General features: G+C 47.0%; 4 protein-coding genes across 4 annotated transcripts; 2 read left to right on the forward strand and 2 right to left on the reverse strand.

Moving 5' to 3' along the window:
* Window positions 1-317: 317 nt before the first annotated feature.
* H6S33_001446 (uncharacterized protein) lies at window positions 318-1,739 on the forward strand (the record flags this gene model as incomplete). The annotated part of the gene is made up of 5 exons (XM_044832825.1): window positions 318-320; window positions 369-599; window positions 896-1,206; window positions 1,269-1,674; window positions 1,734-1,739. 5 exons carry the CDS (start codon window positions 318-320, stop codon window positions 1,737-1,739), a joined length of 957 nt encoding a protein of 318 aa, XP_044694413.1.
* A 3,048-nt stretch (window positions 1,740-4,787) lies between these two features.
* Window positions 4,788-7,623, reverse strand: H6S33_001447 (uncharacterized protein; the record flags this gene model as incomplete). The annotated part of the gene is made up of 10 exons (XM_044832826.1): window positions 4,788-4,830; window positions 4,895-4,975; window positions 5,031-5,054; window positions 5,504-5,529; window positions 5,583-5,725; window positions 5,798-5,960; window positions 6,024-6,093; window positions 6,150-6,508; window positions 6,592-6,864; window positions 7,405-7,623. 10 exons carry the CDS (start codon window positions 7,621-7,623, stop codon window positions 4,788-4,790), a joined length of 1,401 nt encoding a protein of 466 aa, XP_044694414.1.
* A 1,089-nt stretch (window positions 7,624-8,712) lies between these two features.
* H6S33_001448 (uncharacterized protein) lies at window positions 8,713-12,999 on the forward strand (the record flags this gene model as incomplete). Its single annotated transcript, XM_044832827.1, has 1 exon — window positions 8,713-12,999. One exon carries the CDS (start codon window positions 8,713-8,715, stop codon window positions 12,997-12,999), a length of 4,287 nt encoding a protein of 1,428 aa, XP_044694415.1.
* Window positions 13,000-15,920: 2,921 nt separating this feature from the next.
* H6S33_001449 (uncharacterized protein) lies at window positions 15,921-16,902 on the reverse strand (the record flags this gene model as incomplete). Its single annotated transcript, XM_044832828.1, has 3 exons — window positions 15,921-16,280; window positions 16,345-16,657; window positions 16,730-16,902. 3 exons carry the CDS (start codon window positions 16,900-16,902, stop codon window positions 15,921-15,923), a joined length of 846 nt encoding a protein of 281 aa, XP_044694416.1.
* Window positions 16,903-18,607: the final 1,705 nt, after the last annotated feature.

Here is an 18,607-nt window from a genome sequence, read left to right on the forward strand (position 1 = left end):
GTTCACATCCTCGGAGCGTATTTCCCAGTAAGCGTGAAGAATTATTTATCTACAGAGTTTCTCCCATCATACCTTCCTTGTGTGAGTCGTACCCAGTCTAGTATTTGTGGTTGCTATGCCAAGACTTTCTGCGAAACTTTTGCGGAGAGTCACGTGACTGCCAAGAGGTTTGGGGCTGGGGTCGAGCTCAGGTCAATTTTAGCGAGGTAGATACGAGTTGGGTGGTAGCTCGGCTTGGCGGTGCCACCCCGTTTCTTCATCGCTTCCCTCCCTCGCTTCCTCACATACCTTCTAACCAGCGCCCTCCGCTTATCACCATGGTTCTAAGCCCTCCCCTCCCCGCTCTTCAGGCAGCTAACATCTTGCAGAGTCCTCCTCTTTCCACTCAGGCCCATAACTACTTCTCCGCAAACAACGCCAAAGATTGGTCGATCCGCGACTATTTCAACCTCAACGCATCCACCCTGAAGGAGCCGGGCGGCTTCGAGTCCCTCGTTCGCACATGGACACGGTCCTTAACTTCATTCGCCACTGATTCGAAGTCATCAACCTCCAAGCGTAACATAGCCAAACAGCTACTGGAGAATTACAAAAAGAAGGTGCGTGAGAACCATTGCCCCCTCCATCATCCTCTGTTGTTCCTGTTCTGGACAAGGCAAGGTTGTCTTTCATTAGTGAACCGAGTCATAAGCCCAGTGTCGGTGCGTTGAATGTGCTTGCGAAAGCCGATCAATGTCAAGGTTACGTCCCAACCCGGCCTGGTCCCACTGGGGCACAGATGGATGATGATGACCTTCGTCGTCCGTCTGCTGTCCACGGCTCCCGCATTTTGCCTTGGCAACGCGGCTGTCGCTACCCGGTGGGGTTGTCCATGCTGATCTCAAGGTGTCTTTAGGGGGATGACTTTCGAGAAGCGAGGATGATGAGGGCGATCCTTACGAGTATGCCTACCGCACAACCGCCCATCGTCGTCCACGGCGATAACGCGTTTAGCAATGCGACCATCGTCAGCGGGGATAACGCATTTGCCAATGGTTCCGTCAATGGCGCCCCTGTCGTCCCTCTGTCGGCTGCCACCCTCATACAGTCTACTCCCACCGTACCCCAAACAAGGCAACCTACCCTCAAACGGAAGAGGAAGACGCCGCAAAACACTTCGTCCCCCCCTCTCCCCCTCCCCCCCGGAGGTGATTCCACCATGTCTAGGTTTTCCCCCGCCTCGGCTAACTGTATATATTTGTTCAATTGTTTGGCGACGCATTCAACAGCGTGCCAACCGATAAAAAATGGCACCTCCCTAGTGGTGTCTGCGTCGAGGATACCCTCTACGAATGTTTCAAGGGCGACAACGAGGAGTCTGCCGCACACTCCTGGGTCGTCGATATCAAAGATAAAAACATCAAGGCCTGCTTTACCCCGGAGGACTGGCAAGTGATCTGCGATGCGATGCCTCCACCGCCAGCCCCGGACAAGACAATGGCCCAGTCGATGTGCAGATACATGGGTGTGAGTTTTGGCGCCTCGCCCTCCTCTTACCTTGCGGGCCTACTGACTGTCCAGATTAAAACTGCGGACCGGCTCCGGGACTATCTTGACAATAACTCGCCGTTTGAACCCAACGAAGCAATTGCGATTACCCCCGACCAGTGCTGCGGGCGGAGATGGGCTGATGGCGTAATTCGAGTCTGGTTTGTCTAGCATATTGCCTGAGTGTTCATCTCTAACATCCGCAGGTCTGATCTCCTTCAAGATCCCACCGTCTTCGTCCGCAAACACAACGAAAACTGGTACACGTGCCGGTTCTGGACAGAAACAATTGATAAATGCCTCTCCACAATTGAGGGGAGCTACATGAGCCGGTACTCTCCTTCCCCTCGCACTTATTTTTTATTCTTCAACACATTGAATATTACCTCTGTCAGATGGTGAGATATTACCTGTGATAATTCACCCCTCCTGGCACACTATTCTTTTGTAGCCATCCCCCATAGAGGATAAAAAGGGTAAGACAATATATCGGGGGGTCCCAGTCCCCGCGGGTCACCTCTTGGTACAGGTAAACTATTTTTCGAAAATTGTACTGTAGGATACTACTCATATATGGACTGTTCTAGGCACAATATTTGTGTATAAATAAGACCTTGATTTCGTCTCTGTATTATAGTCAAGTAAGTCAAGCAAGTCAGTTGAGTAAATTTTTTTTTTAATTCATTAATTGCATGCATTCGCAGATTAAGAGTCAAACTCTTCCGCGTACATATATAATTATTTTCAACACATTGCACCTCCCTTTTTACAATCCATATTCCTTATTATATTAATCTCTATAAAAACACTTCAGTCTATAAAATAAATGCAAGAGAAATGTCTCCGACATCGACCTCTAGCAATGCGATCACAGGGAATCACTCGAAACCAGGCTAGTGATATAAATACCCCTCGGCCCCACTCCAAAGCGTTGAGCCGTCCACCTTCATTATTATCTTAATTCTGTATAGGATTCTTCCATCTGTGGAGGAATTCTCCGGAACAGACCTCCGATAATTCAATCATAGAATATCAATCGAAATCCACCTCGTCTTATAATATCACTCGGCCCCGCTCCCAAGCGCTACATCTCTGGTATACAGTCCACCTTCCTTGTGTCATTGGGCGTGCTTGGGTTCTCCCGTCTGTGGGCGGGTTTGGGGGTGGTGTCCCAGGTGTCCACCTCCGGTGGTATAATCATGGGCAATCACTCGTCATCCCTCTGGTCATATAAATATCCCTCCGCCCCACTCCAAAGCATTCTGTATACAGTCTACCTTCCTTATTATATTGTTTTTGTATAAAACCCTCCCGTCTGTGGAGGGATTAGGGGGAGTGTCTGCTGTCGACCTCCGGGGGCCCAATCATGGGGAATCACTCGATGTCCTGATTGTCACATAATATCCCTCGGCCCTACTTTAACGCATTGCACCTCCTGTATACAATCCGTATTCCTTATTATGTTAATCTCGTATAAAACACTTATAAAATGAGTGCCAGAGAAATGTCTCCGACATCGACCTCTAACAGTGCAATCATGTGGGATCACTCGATATCTGGCTAGTCATATCTGTTGGAATTGTGTTCCGAGCCTAGGAGCAAAGTTCTAATACTCATATAAGTGTCAGTATATATGTGAATATGTAGTCATATATAGACTGTTCTATCCGCATTTATTATTCTTTATTACTATTTATTTCCAACAATACCAATCGGCCCAATTCCCAAGAGAAATGACTCCGGCATCGACCTGCGACAGTTCAATCGCAGGGAATTACTCGACACCTGGTTAGTCATATATATAATAGCATATAGCGTGAATTCAAACCATTACAACTCCGGGATACACTCTATCTTCATTCTTGTGTTGGTTTTGTATAAAACCCTCTCATATGTAAAGACATCGCCCAACCAAGCATGACATGAACGGGACCGCGAATTGCTGTGAAGGTTCAAGATCACACGGAACTACAGAACTAAATACATTAAAGTCATTTTGAGATATCTTTTGAATATTTCTGATGATCATTACTATACTAAGAGGTTCCGAGTATATAGCTGTTAGAGGGTCACCAGGCCTTGATCGATGTCCCTCTCACAACTATACTCGCTATGATAATAAGAAATAGTCAAAAACACCAAAAGAACTCTCCTATTATACATGTATAGCTTCATAGGTATTGCATTGGTGCTCATAATGCCATGCTGTGAGGTGAGGTTGCTTTCCCGGTGATGATCTCTTTCCCGGTAAACACGTTAGTGGTATACGTTCCGCTGGGGGTGATTGCTTGGTGAATTAATTAGTTTCGTTGCTTGAGTCGAGGATTGATCGCACTCCGTTGGAGGTCTTGGCTCGAATGCTTTATCCGCTGCAGATGACTGGCTATCGGGGCAGGGATTCGCTGCGAGTGATCTCATGTGTTTTTGCTTTAGCGAGACCCACATTCATCATCCTTAAGCTCAACCTCAACCGCCGGACATAGACCCTCTATAGCAGCATTTGTGCCCTCAGAAATTACGCCAACACGGATAAATACCCCACCACCGTCATAGCCACTCCTCATCAGAACAGTTTATCCGTATTTCTCGCGATGTCTTTTCATCTACTGTTACTTTCTATAACATTTACTACTAATTAATTCATTCTTATTGGATAGTATTAGTAGTTTTCTATATGTTACCCACCTTCGTGCTGTTAGTAAGAAATACCCCCCCCCCCCAAGAGTCTTAGAACTGATCCTCCGGAAAGGGAGACGGGGGTACGCACCCTATTCTCACCTCGCGAGCCCTCAACCCACGTCGAGATATCATGCTCGCTCAAGGCCACAGGGCATCCAGTCCGCCGCAGTCATATCTGTAGATTACAAAGTCTTGGAAGCGCCGAAAATCTGCTGCCACCTAAAGCCAAATACTTATCCCCTCTGTCTCATTAAAAAGTATATATATATAACCACCTCTTACTCAGTCGGTAAATTAACGATCTGTCCCCGAGTCATCCCGCAACAGCCATGTCTAGATTTCTGAACTCTCCAACTCCTAACACCAATGCTCAGCTTGCATACCAATTCACCAAATGCTCATGCTGTTTTGAAAGGGCAAACCCGCTCCATAAACATAGGAAAGTAAGTATATCTATCATCCACGCAGACATGAATTTCATATATCTAATACCCCAAGGACGCCCAGTCCAGCAAGGAACAATAACCCCCGCGTCTGCTGATGGTATAATTTGAACCATCGCACTTGCCCATGATGAAATCTCAAGCCTCTTCCACTATTTTTGTGGTTACACAGCACGCAGGCCTAGACCCGTTAGAACGTTAGAAATCTCACACACGATCTTGCAAAAGTTGAACGGTGGCCACACTCTTGTTTTTCACAGACCGTGATACACGATAGAGAGTTTAGGCGGTGTTCTGCCCCCGTAAATAAAACTTGATTACTAACCCTAAATTTCCGGCTTAGTCCAATCCGGGTCACAGAGCAGAAAAAAGAGGTGATACAATTTCCCACCAATCAGCTTGCAACTTTTTATGTAGAATTCGAAGACTTTTAGTTTTGTACATAGAAGATAGTAAGACTAGGGGTGCGCATCTTGCACGTAGAATCAAGAATCATGTTAAAAAAAAAAAAAAATCGCGTCCGCGAGCTATTACAGTGGTTTAGAAATATGATTTCGTCAAATGCATCCCAGAAGGACCTTTCGGACCCCCCCCCCCCCCCAAGAAAAAAAACCCCGCTTAATACCCCCCAGCTTCCCCTAAAAAAATTTAGTTGATATCATCTAATTTGTCCCTCATTTGATTTTGTTGGGGTGGGTTGGTCTCGTCCCTGTTCTTCCGGGTCTGAAGTATTGTTGTTGGTGTCGTCATCGGTCCTCGCAGATCTGGGTATGTAGGGATCCGTGGGGTCCGAGGAATCGTTCATCAGAAGGTCTCGTAGCTCGCTGGAAGTGAGAGAAGTCGGAGGATCCAACGTTTCCTTCCCAGATTTCAATACACACTGGGCGTTTTCGTCAGCATACGTGTGAGTTGATAAAGGGCGGGAATATTAACCCTGAGCCGCCACAAAAAGGTCAGCAGCTTGAAATATTGGGTGGTATTTTCAAAGTTATTAGGGATCTCGCGCACTTGGTCGCCAACCAAGAGGCAAATGGACCCCTTTGCGTGTGACATACGCCAATTTTGGCAGTGCCGCCCTGTGTTGATGATCGATGATCGTCAGGGAAGCAGCCCACGGAGGCATGGATCCGGATAGTAACGAAACTTACCTGCTGTGACTATCCCGAGAACCTGTAGCACACCCGTACCTTTTGACCCGACTACGCCGCTAGACGGCTGCAACCTATACAACATGTCATGGAGTACCTTCACAACCTTTAGTGTATCATGAACCCACTTGCGGTCACTGGTAGATGAGAACTTCTTCCCATGCTCGGACGCGCCAAATTCGCGATCATTGATAGAAAGCACTCCATCCTAAAGGTGTCCGACAACCTTGCGTTTCTTGCGGTGTATATCATACGAGTCCCTCCTATCACAGGTACCCTGAGACTTCGACTCACCCCTAGTTATTTGTTAGATTATTTATTCAGTTTCAAACCGGGAGGGGGGAGGACGTACCGACTCATATAGGAACCAGGGATTGTTTCCATGCATTGGTTATAAATAGGCTCCCATAACTTGGAGATATACCAGGACTCTTGGTGGTTCCTGTTGAAACTTGAACGAGATAGCAGTTCGCACCAGGCGCGCATCGAATCCCTAAGCCATATATTTCCCTCGCGCTCGTCGGCGATGAGACGGTCACGCTCTCCGGGCGCAAAGAGCGGAGTATCGTGTATATGGGCAACAAGTCGATCCGGGCCGTCGAGTCTCTCATCCCGGTATGCTGTAATGGAATCCAGAAACCAAGCGTCCGCCACTGGTAGCGCTTGGATCAGCGCAGAAATGATCCTCCATTGTGAAGGCTTGAAACACTCCTTGACTAGTCGGTCGGATGTCATGAATGAGCCGCGCATTCGACCGTGTGATTATGAAAGTTTCGGTATAGTATATCCTCCACAAAATCAGCCTCCGTGAAGTCGTCAGCTGGGAGACGCCATTTCTTGGAACTATCCATATTCTTCCAAGCGCGCTTGAAATCCAGGAGATAGCCAGATGGTGGAGTGTCCTCTGTCTTCTTTGTGTTCCGGATGGCCGAAGGGTGGCGACGTTTGGGAGGACGGGCAAGTGGTTCGGGCGGCGCGCCGATAGAATTATTATTGAAGCTGACTTTGTGGTTGCCCTGAATGTACAATGGAGGTTCCAGAGGAGGAGGAGGAGGAGGGCGAGGGGGCTATTGTCCTAGCAACGAGACCGTCTTCACCCTAAGAAATATCAGCGCAGTTGCACGGCCCACCGCGGGCCCAAGGGACGCGACAGCCAACTGTGCCCCGGTGGGGAGAGGTTATGTGATCACCTAGGCCCAGACACCACCCCGGGTCGGCTCTATGAGCACACACATGGAAGGACAACCAGCCTTGAACAACAGAACGACCACTCAGGCCATCGGTGCTCCAGTGATACCCCACCGGATCAGCTGGAGGGTTCCAATGTGCGCGGATTCATAGACCTTGAACAACTGACAGACCACGCAGGCCACCAGTGCCGCGGGGTGGTGAGAGGCCAGACAGACAATACGCCGAGCGTGGGTGATCTAGCTACTGGGTCGCGCTGCGTCTGTGCAAATGTTCTGAGCGCAACTGTCTGCCTAATGATCCGGTGAGGTATCGCCGGATCGGCAAAAGTGCCTCGACATGACGAGGTGCAAGCCGCCTTTCAACAAGAGATCACCCGCCGGTGGCCTAGTTCAGATCAGGGGACTTGTGGAACACACCTTAAACTTGTTTAACTGCTTCTTTGCTGCTTCCCGATCAGATAAACACCTCCCATCGTCATTCGCGACCGACCTTAAACCCTGTACCCACGTATTCATCAGATAATCCCTATCGTGCTCCTCAAGGACTTTCGCGTTGTCGGGGTATCGAAAAAATCCTTCTACATTCCATCGACTCTGATTTGTGACGTTGAAATAGTGGTCAACATGTTGGGCCATTAGGTGGAGAAAAGAAAAAGGGGGAGATAGTGGGGGGGAGAATGGGGGGGAGAATGGGGGGGAGAATGGGGGGTGAAGGGGGGGGGTGGTGGTGGTTGCGGTGTGGTTCCGTGGTTGCGTACGGACACAAGCGAGTCAAATGGGGACAGGGGAACGCGGGCTTTTGCCAAGCTCTTCTTTCTTATCTGGTTGCCAAGACCCTGACTCATACCGTTGAAATCGCCAGAACTGATAAGCGGCTTATCTTATCAGATTCTGATTATTTTCGCTACACCGGGTACAATTACAGTCGTCTCTGAGTCAACAACTGTAGGGCTGCTCTCGGGTTTCCAGGTATAAAAGCAGTTGCTACTGTTCCACTTTTCTCAGTCTTCGCACTTTTTACATACCAAAACAGACATTTTCAATGGCTAATAACCTTCGAACCAGATAAGATATCAAAGGTATCTTCCGATAGAATTGGATTGTTCTTTGTATCTTTACCTATAATGCTATCGGAGAAGATTCTCAATATCATATTTTCAATATCATATTTTCTTGAAAGGTTTTTAGCCATTTCAGGGTCACCGCGTTCCATGTGTACTTTGCGGAAATCTAGATGTTAATATACTAATCCCTTCACCCACTACACCAGAATTACGCTAATACAAACCGACATCACCAACATGTCTGAAGATGTAGCCTATTGGAGTCGGAGTGACGGTGACTATCCGGGACTGACCACTTGTAAAAATATGGCATTGCGACATCGGTTATGTATGGTAATTACTCATGTATAAGGGATGACTCATAGTTGGAATAAGGAGGCTTAGCGCTAGGATTATGTAATCAGGGGATCACGTGGTACTAAGAATTATCTGTATATAAGGAGTAAGAAACTCCCATAGTTGTCGCTGGAACTCAGCGGCGCAATAGTATCTTCTTTGCACTATAAACATATTCCTCACAAAGGTCACGTGTTCAAACCCTCCTCAAGTCGTCTATTCTCCCACACTCCAATTCACAGGTTATGAGCCCGGGTTCTGCCAAATAGAATCCGCACTACACCATCGCCACCTCGCTTAACTCAACAACACTTCATACAACATCATGCCTTCAGAAGGAGAATCGTCATCCAAGGCTGCTGAGATCAAACCCTCAGAGACAACAGCTACCAGTAACATTCGTCTCAAGTTTGATGGACTCCCTAAATTACAAGGGCAATCCAACTATCAAACTTGGGCGAGTGCCTGGAGGATAACATTCGACGCTGTAGACTGGTGGGAAGCGTTGAGCATCGAGAACCCTGACGAGAATGACACCGAACTCAGCAAAACCGAGATAAAGAAGGCTCGCAAACAAATGCACAGTCTTCTCATCTCTGCTGTATGCGAAGAAATACAACCAACAGTCGTCTCCGCCGAAAATGCATTCTACGCATGGAAGGCGCTCAAAGACCTCTACGATCGTGTCTCACCCAACACCACGATCACCCTCCTCAGCCGCGTCCTAGACACGAAGATGCAAGAAGGCGGATCACTGACCGAGCATCTCGCGACCTTCGATGCGAACTGGAATACTCTCAAGTCCAGATGCCAAAGCGCAGACCACAAACTCGCTCAGGCTCTTCTACCCCTCACCAAATCCAACGAAGCCATGGCGGCATTCCTCCTAAGTTCGCTACCAAAATCGATGAGCAACGTCGTCGATAACATCCAGACCAAACAGGATGTTACCTACGAAGACGTACGCCAACGACTACAGAACCTGGACGAGGTAGCCCCTCAAACAGGGAACAAAGTACTCCATACCAGGAGTACCACAAGCGACAAGGAATGCACCTGGTGCAAGAAAAGGGGGCAGCCTTACAAAGGCCACGAGTACACGGAGTGCAGAAAGCTCAAAGAACAGAACAAGAACAGGAAAGGAAGGAGAAAGGACAACTCGGCATCGGTTGTAGTAAATGACTCTACAACCACTATCTGTATGGTACGCCACGACATCTCCCAACCCCTTACTTGGATCCTTGATTCTGGAGCGACCTCTCACGTCACACCCTTCCAAGACCAACTCATCAACATCCGACCTCACACCGGCAATGTCCGAACAGCTGATGGAACCAACCACGCTGTCACCGGAATGGGAAGCGCTAGTTTCAGCTGCCACCTTCCCGATGGAAGTAGATCTTCCATACTCCTCACCGATGTGCTGTTGGTCCCAACCTTGGGAAATGTGGGATTGGTCTCAGAAACCGTGCTCGACAAAAAGGGATTTAGAACGGAGTCAGGAGGAGGAAGCAAGTTGGTTACAAAAGAAAAGAAAGGAATAATTTGGGCAAAATTGGAGAAGGGACTTTGGAATGTACAAGTAGTTAGCAATACAGTTCGTTTGACCTCTTACGATGAATGGCATCAAGCGTTAGGCCACCCTGCGACACTAGAAAACTTGTATCACGACATTCAAAGGCTGCCTCCCAAACCAGAAAGTTTCCACTGCAGTCAATGTGCACTATCAAAAAGCGTACACAAGAAACCTGCACCAATTAGTACTAGATCCAAACGACCATTCGAACTAATCCACTCAGACCTATCTGGAAAGTTCAGTATACAGTCACAAGGGAAAGCTCAGTACTATATGTCCTTCATCGATGATTACACCCGCTTCGCATGGATATATCTCCTGAAACAGAAAGAAGACGCAAAGAAGGCCATCAAGGACTACGTTACAAGGATCGAAAAACAGTATAGCACAACAATACTGAGATTCAGAACGGATGGTGGTGGTGAATACATCAACAAGGACATAACGAACTACTTCGATTCACAAGGAATAGTTCATGAACAGACTCCCCCATACACTCCTGAATCTAATGGAGTTGCAGAACGATTCAACAGGACGGTAACCACAATGGTCAGGTGCATGATCATGGACCATCCTAAGTCGTTATGGGGAGAAGCATACGCAACAGCTGTCTACCTTAAAAACAGGCTACCTCACAGTACGCTTAAGGGAAAAACCCCCTTTGAAGCCCTGAAAGGAACTAAGCCAAGTATACAACACCTTCAACCATTCGGCAAAAAATGCTATGTCCACATCCCAGAAAACTCTAGGCCAGCAGGAAGCAAACTAGCACCCCGAGCGTATGAAGGAATCATAGTTGGATACTCAGACAGTGATAAAATATACCGTATCTGGATAGGAACACAACATAGGGTAATTGAAAGTCGGGACGTCACATTCCCCCCTCCTGAATCAGGGGAAGTCTCAGTGGAACTCGACTTCATCCCCAGCCTGAAACCAGAAACGGCAAATGCACCATCAGACGACGGATACGAATCAGAAGACAGGTCTGATCCAGAACCCGAGTCAAATGCAATCGAAGAGAACCGTACAGAAATGCCAGGATTGTTCCCGGAATCACCGGAACTGGTTAGAAAACCACCACCGGCTACACCAGACAAGGGAAAACAACCTGCCGTACCTATGGGACAACCGCGAGACCCAAGAGACAACTGGGAGAAAATTCCAGCACCAGTCGTACCATTCAAAGGCTTCAAAGGAAAACCACTTGCGTCAACGACACCCAAAGGTACACCACCACAACCTCCAAAACGATCAGATCGAATACGCCAGCGAAAAAATAGAGAAATTGAAATGGAAGTACGAAGGAAAGAGTATGATGAGAAGGTAGTAGAACAACAGAAGTTACTTACGAGTTATATCGAAGATGTGAAAGAACATGGCCCAGGAGACAAAGCCACTGAACAAGAATTAATCGATCAATTCAAAGAAGACTTCAGACGTTATCGGGCTGAGTTAGACTTGGAATATCAAGACATATCCAAACTCCCCCCGAACTACCAAATATACCTCGTAACAGAACCTTCCACCTTCAATCAAGCTATGCAGAGCGACGATCAACACCTATGGAAAAAGGCGATACAGACTGAGAAAGACGCCCTTGACAAAGCCCATACCTGGGATATTGTCAACAGACCATCCAACCGAGCAGTAGTCAAAGGAAAATGGGTATTCAAAGTGAAACACAACGCGGACGGAACAATCGAGCGGTACAAAGCAAGGTACGTTGCTAAAGGCTTCACCCAAGTACAGTACCAAGACTACGATGAGACCTTCGCCCCCGTTGCACGATATGATTCTCTACGACTCCTACTGGCACTAGCTGCACACAACGGTTGGATACCACAACAAATGGACGTCAAGTCAGCCTTCCTGTATGGTGTACTCAAGGAGGAAATCTACATGGAACTGCCTGAAGGCTACAGGCAGGACAACAAGGTTTGTAAACTTCGAAAATGCATATACGGACTAAAGCAATCACCCCGTGAATGGTATGCTTGCCTAGCAGACTCCCTTCAACGGAAAGGATTCGTCCCAGCCAAATTCGACCCATGTGTCTTCATACATAAGAACCACCATCTATACATATCGGTGTATGTAGATGACATTATGATATTCGGACCCGACTCCCCATTCAGAAAAGAAATCAGACAACTACTCAAGGCAGATTTCGAATGTACGGATCTCGGTAACTCGAAGTTCATACTGGGAATAGAAATAACGGTAACCAACAACGGTATCACACTATCACAACGCGCATACATCAACAAGATCCTGGATAAATTTGGAATGAGTAACTGCAAACCAGTTGGCACACCACTCGAACCGAACCTCAACCTCCACAAAGGTGAACCGGAAGACCAAATCGAGAAACCAACTGAGTACCAATCCATAATAGGATCACTGATGTACGCGAGTATAGCTACCAGACCTGATATCACCCATGCCGTTACCGCTCTCTCCCAGTACTCCTCATGTCCAACCGAGGACCACCTACGAGCAGCCAAGCGAACTCTCCGTTACCTCAACGGAACCAAAGACTGGAACCTGTTCTACCCGAAGGGGAATACTAGAACACTCGACGGATTCTCAGACAGTTCCTACGCTTCAGACCTAGATGACAGAAAATCGTTCTCAGGATACGTGTTCAGACTAGGGAAGTCAGCCATCAGCTGGAGAAGCCGGAAGCAGAAATCAGTCGCAGTCTCAACAACAGAAGCCGAATACATGGCCCTGTCTCTCGCAGCTCGACAACTGGTATGGATTCGTAATGCCTTGCTCGAACTCCAACAACAATACCAGTACTTCATCCACGCCGACAACACAGGTTCTATTGAACTCTGTCGGAACCCACGCATCCACGACCGGTCCAAGCACATCGACGTTCACTACCACTACACACGTGAACAACTCGAAGCCGGAACCTTCGAAATCCTCTACGTCCCTACCGAAGACAATGTCGCGGACATAATGACCAAAGGACTACCAAAACCAGCTCACCAAAAATTGTCAGAATTGATACGATGTGGCAAGTGAGGGGAAGTGTAAAAATATGGCATTGCGACATCGGTTATGTATGGTAATTACTCATGTATAAGGGATGACTCATAGTTGGAATAAGGAGGCTTAGCGCTAGGATTATGTAATCAGGGGATCACGTGGTACTAAGAATTATCTGTATATAAGGAGTAAGAAACTCCCATAGTTGTCGCTGGAACTCAGCGGCGCAATAGTATCTTCTTTGCACTATAAACATATTCCTCACAAAGGTCACGTGTTCAAACCCTCCTCAAGTCGTCTATTCTCCCACACTCCAATTCACACCACTAACTATGGAGCTAGGACAACTAACTTAGATGGTCTGTATTATCGGATTGTAGCTTGGTGTGCTGCCATGCAGATATCTACAGCCCTCTAGATATCGATATATCTACTCTACAAGCCTATATAGAAATCTACAGTCCCAAATTGATATGTACAGATATCTGTGGTCCTAGCATTGACCGCCAGTCTGCAAGGCTCAATAATCTCTCAACACACAATTTTCGAATATCAGCCCAATACGTTAATAATAGAGAGGTTTCGCATCAAAAAATTTTAAATTTGGGTAGGGTTGCCAAATACAGAAAGGAAGTGTGGTATGAGCCTGATTTTTTTGATTTGATAGGTGTATTGGCGACCAGTGGAGACTTTTTAAACTGCGGGTTGGGGTTTGTAGTTACAGAAGCCTTGTGTAACGGAGCCATTTCAACTGTCTGGTGTATGAGTACACACAAGGCCCGGTTACATGCTGAGAGTTATTGTTAGAAGCCAGTTGCGCAGTGATATGCAAGTACCGGCAGTGTGGTTAGCTACCAGCTGTTAGAGCAACTATATTCCGGGCGCTGGGAAGAGGATCTATTCATGGGAGCAAGGACTGACGAGTCTATGCCTCGCCAGTGACTAGAAGACCGGCCAGAGTGAAGCTCTGATTGCCCGGTGATCCTCTGTATCCTCTGAGCATTGTGAGTCCGCCGAAGTACAGGGACTATGCTAGGGAAGTCTACAATAAGCGAAAGCTCTACAGCAATTCTTAAGCTTACACCTGAGCAGCAGCTCATTCATGTAGGCCCTCGGTTGTGTGGCGACCAAGGCTGCAGGTGTTACAAAAGCTTTGACTAAGGGTGGTTGCCTTGGGTATCAGAAACACCTGCTGACGCTTAGAGAAAAGCGGGGTAGCGGTGGTATTGTTTCTGGTACCGAGGAAAGGCTTCACCGGAACTTAGTAAGGAGGGAGAAGCAGAGAATAGAGGCCTTCGGAGTATAAGTACTTAGGTTCATTCTCGCCCTTCAGTCCTGTTTTGTCCAGTCTTCATCAAAAAGAAATATCAAGTTCTTATCGGTACCAGAGCCCTTAAAGATTATTGAGTACTAGCGATAGTATCTTTGCATAATCTGCAACCTGATTGTCTATCTTGCACGGCCATCTCTATTCTATCCGATTCTATTTCTCTTAGAAAGGACCCCCGTTACAGAACGTTCCCAAGTCTAGAAAATTATAACTTTAAAGAGTCTTCTCTCTATTAAAGATCCATTGATGATGAGAGGCCAACCTGGGGCAAAACCGAGTGCCTCATAGGAATATGGCACATTTGCTCAAGTTCTTTTTCCGACTGACAATCTGCCTGTTGATAGTCGGGGGTACAGCAACTATTTTTTATCAAGGGAGAGGAGAGTAACTACGACACCTTGAATGAACATCTGTCCAAGTCAAATCATGCAATTTGCTGAAAGCTGTGGTCGGAATGTTAAGAACTATTGGAAACAACCGATCAGATAATAATTGTTTATTTTAACTTTATTAGAACCGATTTGAGTGTTTGTAAACCGAAGTTTTGCTTTAGTAGCTTAAGTCGCACTCCCACTCCCCAAAGATACTCTGGAGCAAAACAGGAGCATTCCGGCAGTTTGACACTCCGGAGGTTAGTGTTGGGGATTAAAACGTATTTTTTGAATTAGATTTTCCATTAGCTCCGGGACACTGCCAGAATCATTTCTATCGTGCTAAAGCATCATCTTTGAGCGTCGGTTGCAGAGATATGAAACCTCAAAGATTCGACTGCATAGGTAGGGAACTCCTGTCCTGGGTTCCCTGTGCTATCAGCCATCTTTGTACTTCTGTTCCAAGCTTGCTCAGCCCCCTATTTTTGACTTGTAAGACTTCTTACTCATTGAGATCCCTGTCCTCTATACGAATAAAGGTACGAGCCCAACTGCTCTTGTCTTCACATGTCAATGAAGAACAAACTGCTGTTACTTAAGGTCGGTGGCTTAACTGATGGAATAGGTTCTTTTGTAACAGCCTCATAGTGGCACTGTTACATTACTCCCCTCTATGGTAGACTCATATTGAGTCCACTGTAGTGTTACTGGAATATTAGTATTTGGCATAGAAGAAAAACAGTAGCTCTATTGGTGATTACGTACAAACTACATGTCTGTTTCTATCTCCATCAGAGAAAGAAATCTCTAAAATGAAATGCCTTTTAAAACAAAGAAAATGACATATTCTCCACTCTTGTCGTAGAACCTTCCGTTCCACTAGTGGAGATTTCGATGTTAGCAAGAATCTCTCTTTTTCCCTTGTCTTTTTTATGCGGGTTTCCTCACGCTTCGGTTTTCTATCGTTTCTTACATTGTTTTCAGGGAAAAATGGTATCCGAACTCTGTCAGACAGATGAAAAACCTGGGACAGGAGAGTTGGTTTTTGTTCCCAGATTTGTTCTGAGATACAGAGCTACTTACACCGTGTTTTGAGGATCCCTAAAGTTTCACCGTATTTTCCGAGATTTTTGCGGGTATTTTTGATGAGATTCTTTCAGGGGCTCATCGGCTCTTCCTTGCAGAATTTCGTCTGGTTCTCAGGAGTCTTCCGAACGATAGCCCTCCCAAACAATGCGATACTCTACAAACATTTTCTAATGCCCAGCCTGTTGCCATCGGCTATTAGCTATTTCTTGGAGAACGTGACTGTATTCTCCTTCGACCTCATCTGGAGTAGGAGTGACTTCAGTGCTTTGAGGGTATTTCAGTCCCCGATAGGACTCCAGCAGAAATATTTGGAAGTCATAATGAATGTTCCATTGAGAGGGAAGCTTCAGCCTGTAGAACGCAACAACAAGTTTCTCATCAACCTCAAAGAGACATAGTGTCTTGTAGTCAAGCTTGCTTGAGGGTGTATTGGCAACCATATTGCGTCGGTCCATCATCACTTTATCCCCATCTTCAGGTTCTGGAGCTTTCATATGCTTCTGGTCATACCATTTCTTCTGCCGGGTCTGTGCCTTAAAAGTATCAAGTCCTCATAGTTTTCCAAAGAGCTTTCCAATTCAACTTTAGTACGGCGCTGGAAACGTTGACATTGTCCAGCTTCCTTCTGCGCGAATTCCAATTGGAATCAGGCTCGAACCCATAGTTCGCATAGGACTGAGATACTTTAGTTGACTGTTGGGTTGCCGTGTTGTAGGCATACTCTGCAAGCGGGAGTAACCCTGCCCAATTGTCCTGCTGGTAGGAGCAATAGTTTCTTAAATATTGCTCCAGCATTTGATTGACCCTCTCAGTTTGCCCGTCAGCTTGAGGACGATATGCCGTAGACAGACAGAGGTTGACTCCGAGAAGCTTCATCAATGAATACCAGAACTTGCTTTCCAATCTAAAGTCCCGATCAGAAACGATTTTTTTGGATAGTCCATATAGTCGTTATATTTCTTGAAGGAATATATGCGAAAGTTCCTTGATTGTTGCCTCGGTCTTGAGAGGTATGAAGTAGGTGATTTTTGTAAAGCGTTCAACAATAAACGCGATACGGGTATAGGCTTCAGATTCTGGCAAACTAACGAAAAAGTCCATAGAAATGGAGTTGCAAGGAGTATTGGGGACCTCTAAATGTGGTAGCATCCTGTACTTTTCATGACTGGAGCTTTTATTGCTTTGACATGTATCGCAACCCCATACGTATTCTCCCATATCATTGTCCATCTTTGGGCAAAAGAACAGTGACCGAAGACGTTCTGCAGTTTTGAATTGACCAAAGTGGCTTCCTGGCTTCGAATCATGTAGGGCGCTCATGATTTTTGGTTTGAGCTCTCGGTGATTTGGGATGTAGCATCTTTTCTTCTAAAAGACATCTCTAGTAGTGGAATGTCGGACAGGATTTTCAGGTTGCCCGGGAACCGTCGCCCCACAATTCCGGGCTCCGTGGCTATGGGTCAAACAGGACCACCCGAGTGCATTCCCATCATCAGGTATGCGCGTACAGGGGGTCGTGATCGTGATTGCGGGGGCGGAGGTGGTGGTTGAGGGCCGTTGAGTAGGGTAACTCACTGTGAGTCTTGGCGACCCGTCCTGGTTCACTCCCGGCACCGCCACTCACCGGGCGGGTACAACGATCGATGACTGCATGGCACCGAACGCACCGTCTCGAGCCCAAGATCATGACGGCGCATGAAATTCAATGATGCCGCGTTTCCCCATGCTCTGCTTCGATGGAATACATAAATTTCGGATTCCGAACTGCGGGTTACCGCGTCGGGCGAATCCCACTTCTTGTCTCCGCTGTGTCTTCTTACGCCAACTCGGATTCTGACCTCCAGGTTACCGCCCGGTGTGTTTTCTAACACTAAATCGGATTTCAATCCCAAACAACGCTATGTGCAATACCTGCAACCCAATATGTGAGTGACGATCCATGACCGACATTCCATATTGTGTATTGTCGCAGTCTCTAGTAGTGGAATGTCGGACAGGATTTTCAGGTTGCCCGGGAACCGTCGCCCCACAATTCCGGGCTCCGTGGCTATGGGTCAAACAGGACCACCCGAGTCCATTCCCATCATCAGGTATGCGCGTACAGGGGGTCGTGGTCGTGATTGCGGGGGCGGAGGTGGTGGTTGGGGGCCGTTGAGTAGGGTAACTCACTGTGAGTCTTGGCGACCCGTCCTGGTTCACCTCATCACCGACACTCACAACAATCGACAACTGCATCGTACCGAGCGTGCCTTCTCTATGTGTAACGGCAACTATGTATTTCTGGCTAGGTGATAAACTGGAACGAGGGAAGGAGGTATTGTGCAGTGGAATTAGGATTTGTAATAGAGATTTCTGTTATGTTCTTTTGGTTTCTGTTACGCGAAGGTATTAGTCATCGTTGGATTATGGATGGATATATAAGGGGGCGTTGTCTCGTGTTTTTGTCTGTTTTCCTTCTTCTCTTCTTTCCTTACGCAACCTCTGTATTCTACTTGCTCGCTAAGGCTCGCAAAGAACTCCCTGATAGTTAAACCTCGCTTCAAAAACTTCTTATTTTTATTCCTCTCGGTTTACCCTGGTATACCATACCAGGTTGAGCCACTTCGTCCCCGATCGTACGGTCGCGTTTTGTTGTTCCAAGCGAAAGAAACACCAAGAAAACTGGCTTCTAGCGAAGAATTCTCCAGCCTTGACCTTCCAAAGGGAAGGAAAAGAAACCTCTCCGAAACATCACTCTACGCCGCCAGAAGAACTGGACATTCAATTATGTCGCAACAAGCCTCGCTCCAGTCCTTTTTCACCCAGTCTTCCCAGCAAGGGACAGCCCCTCCGCAGAACAGGAATACTCCGGTTC

This window comes from Morchella sextelata (assembly GCF_020137385.1).
Source record: "Morchella sextelata strain SCLS chromosome Unknown scls_10, whole genome shotgun sequence".
Classification (NCBI taxonomy): domain Eukaryota; kingdom Fungi; phylum Ascomycota; class Pezizomycetes; order Pezizales; family Morchellaceae; genus Morchella; species Morchella sextelata.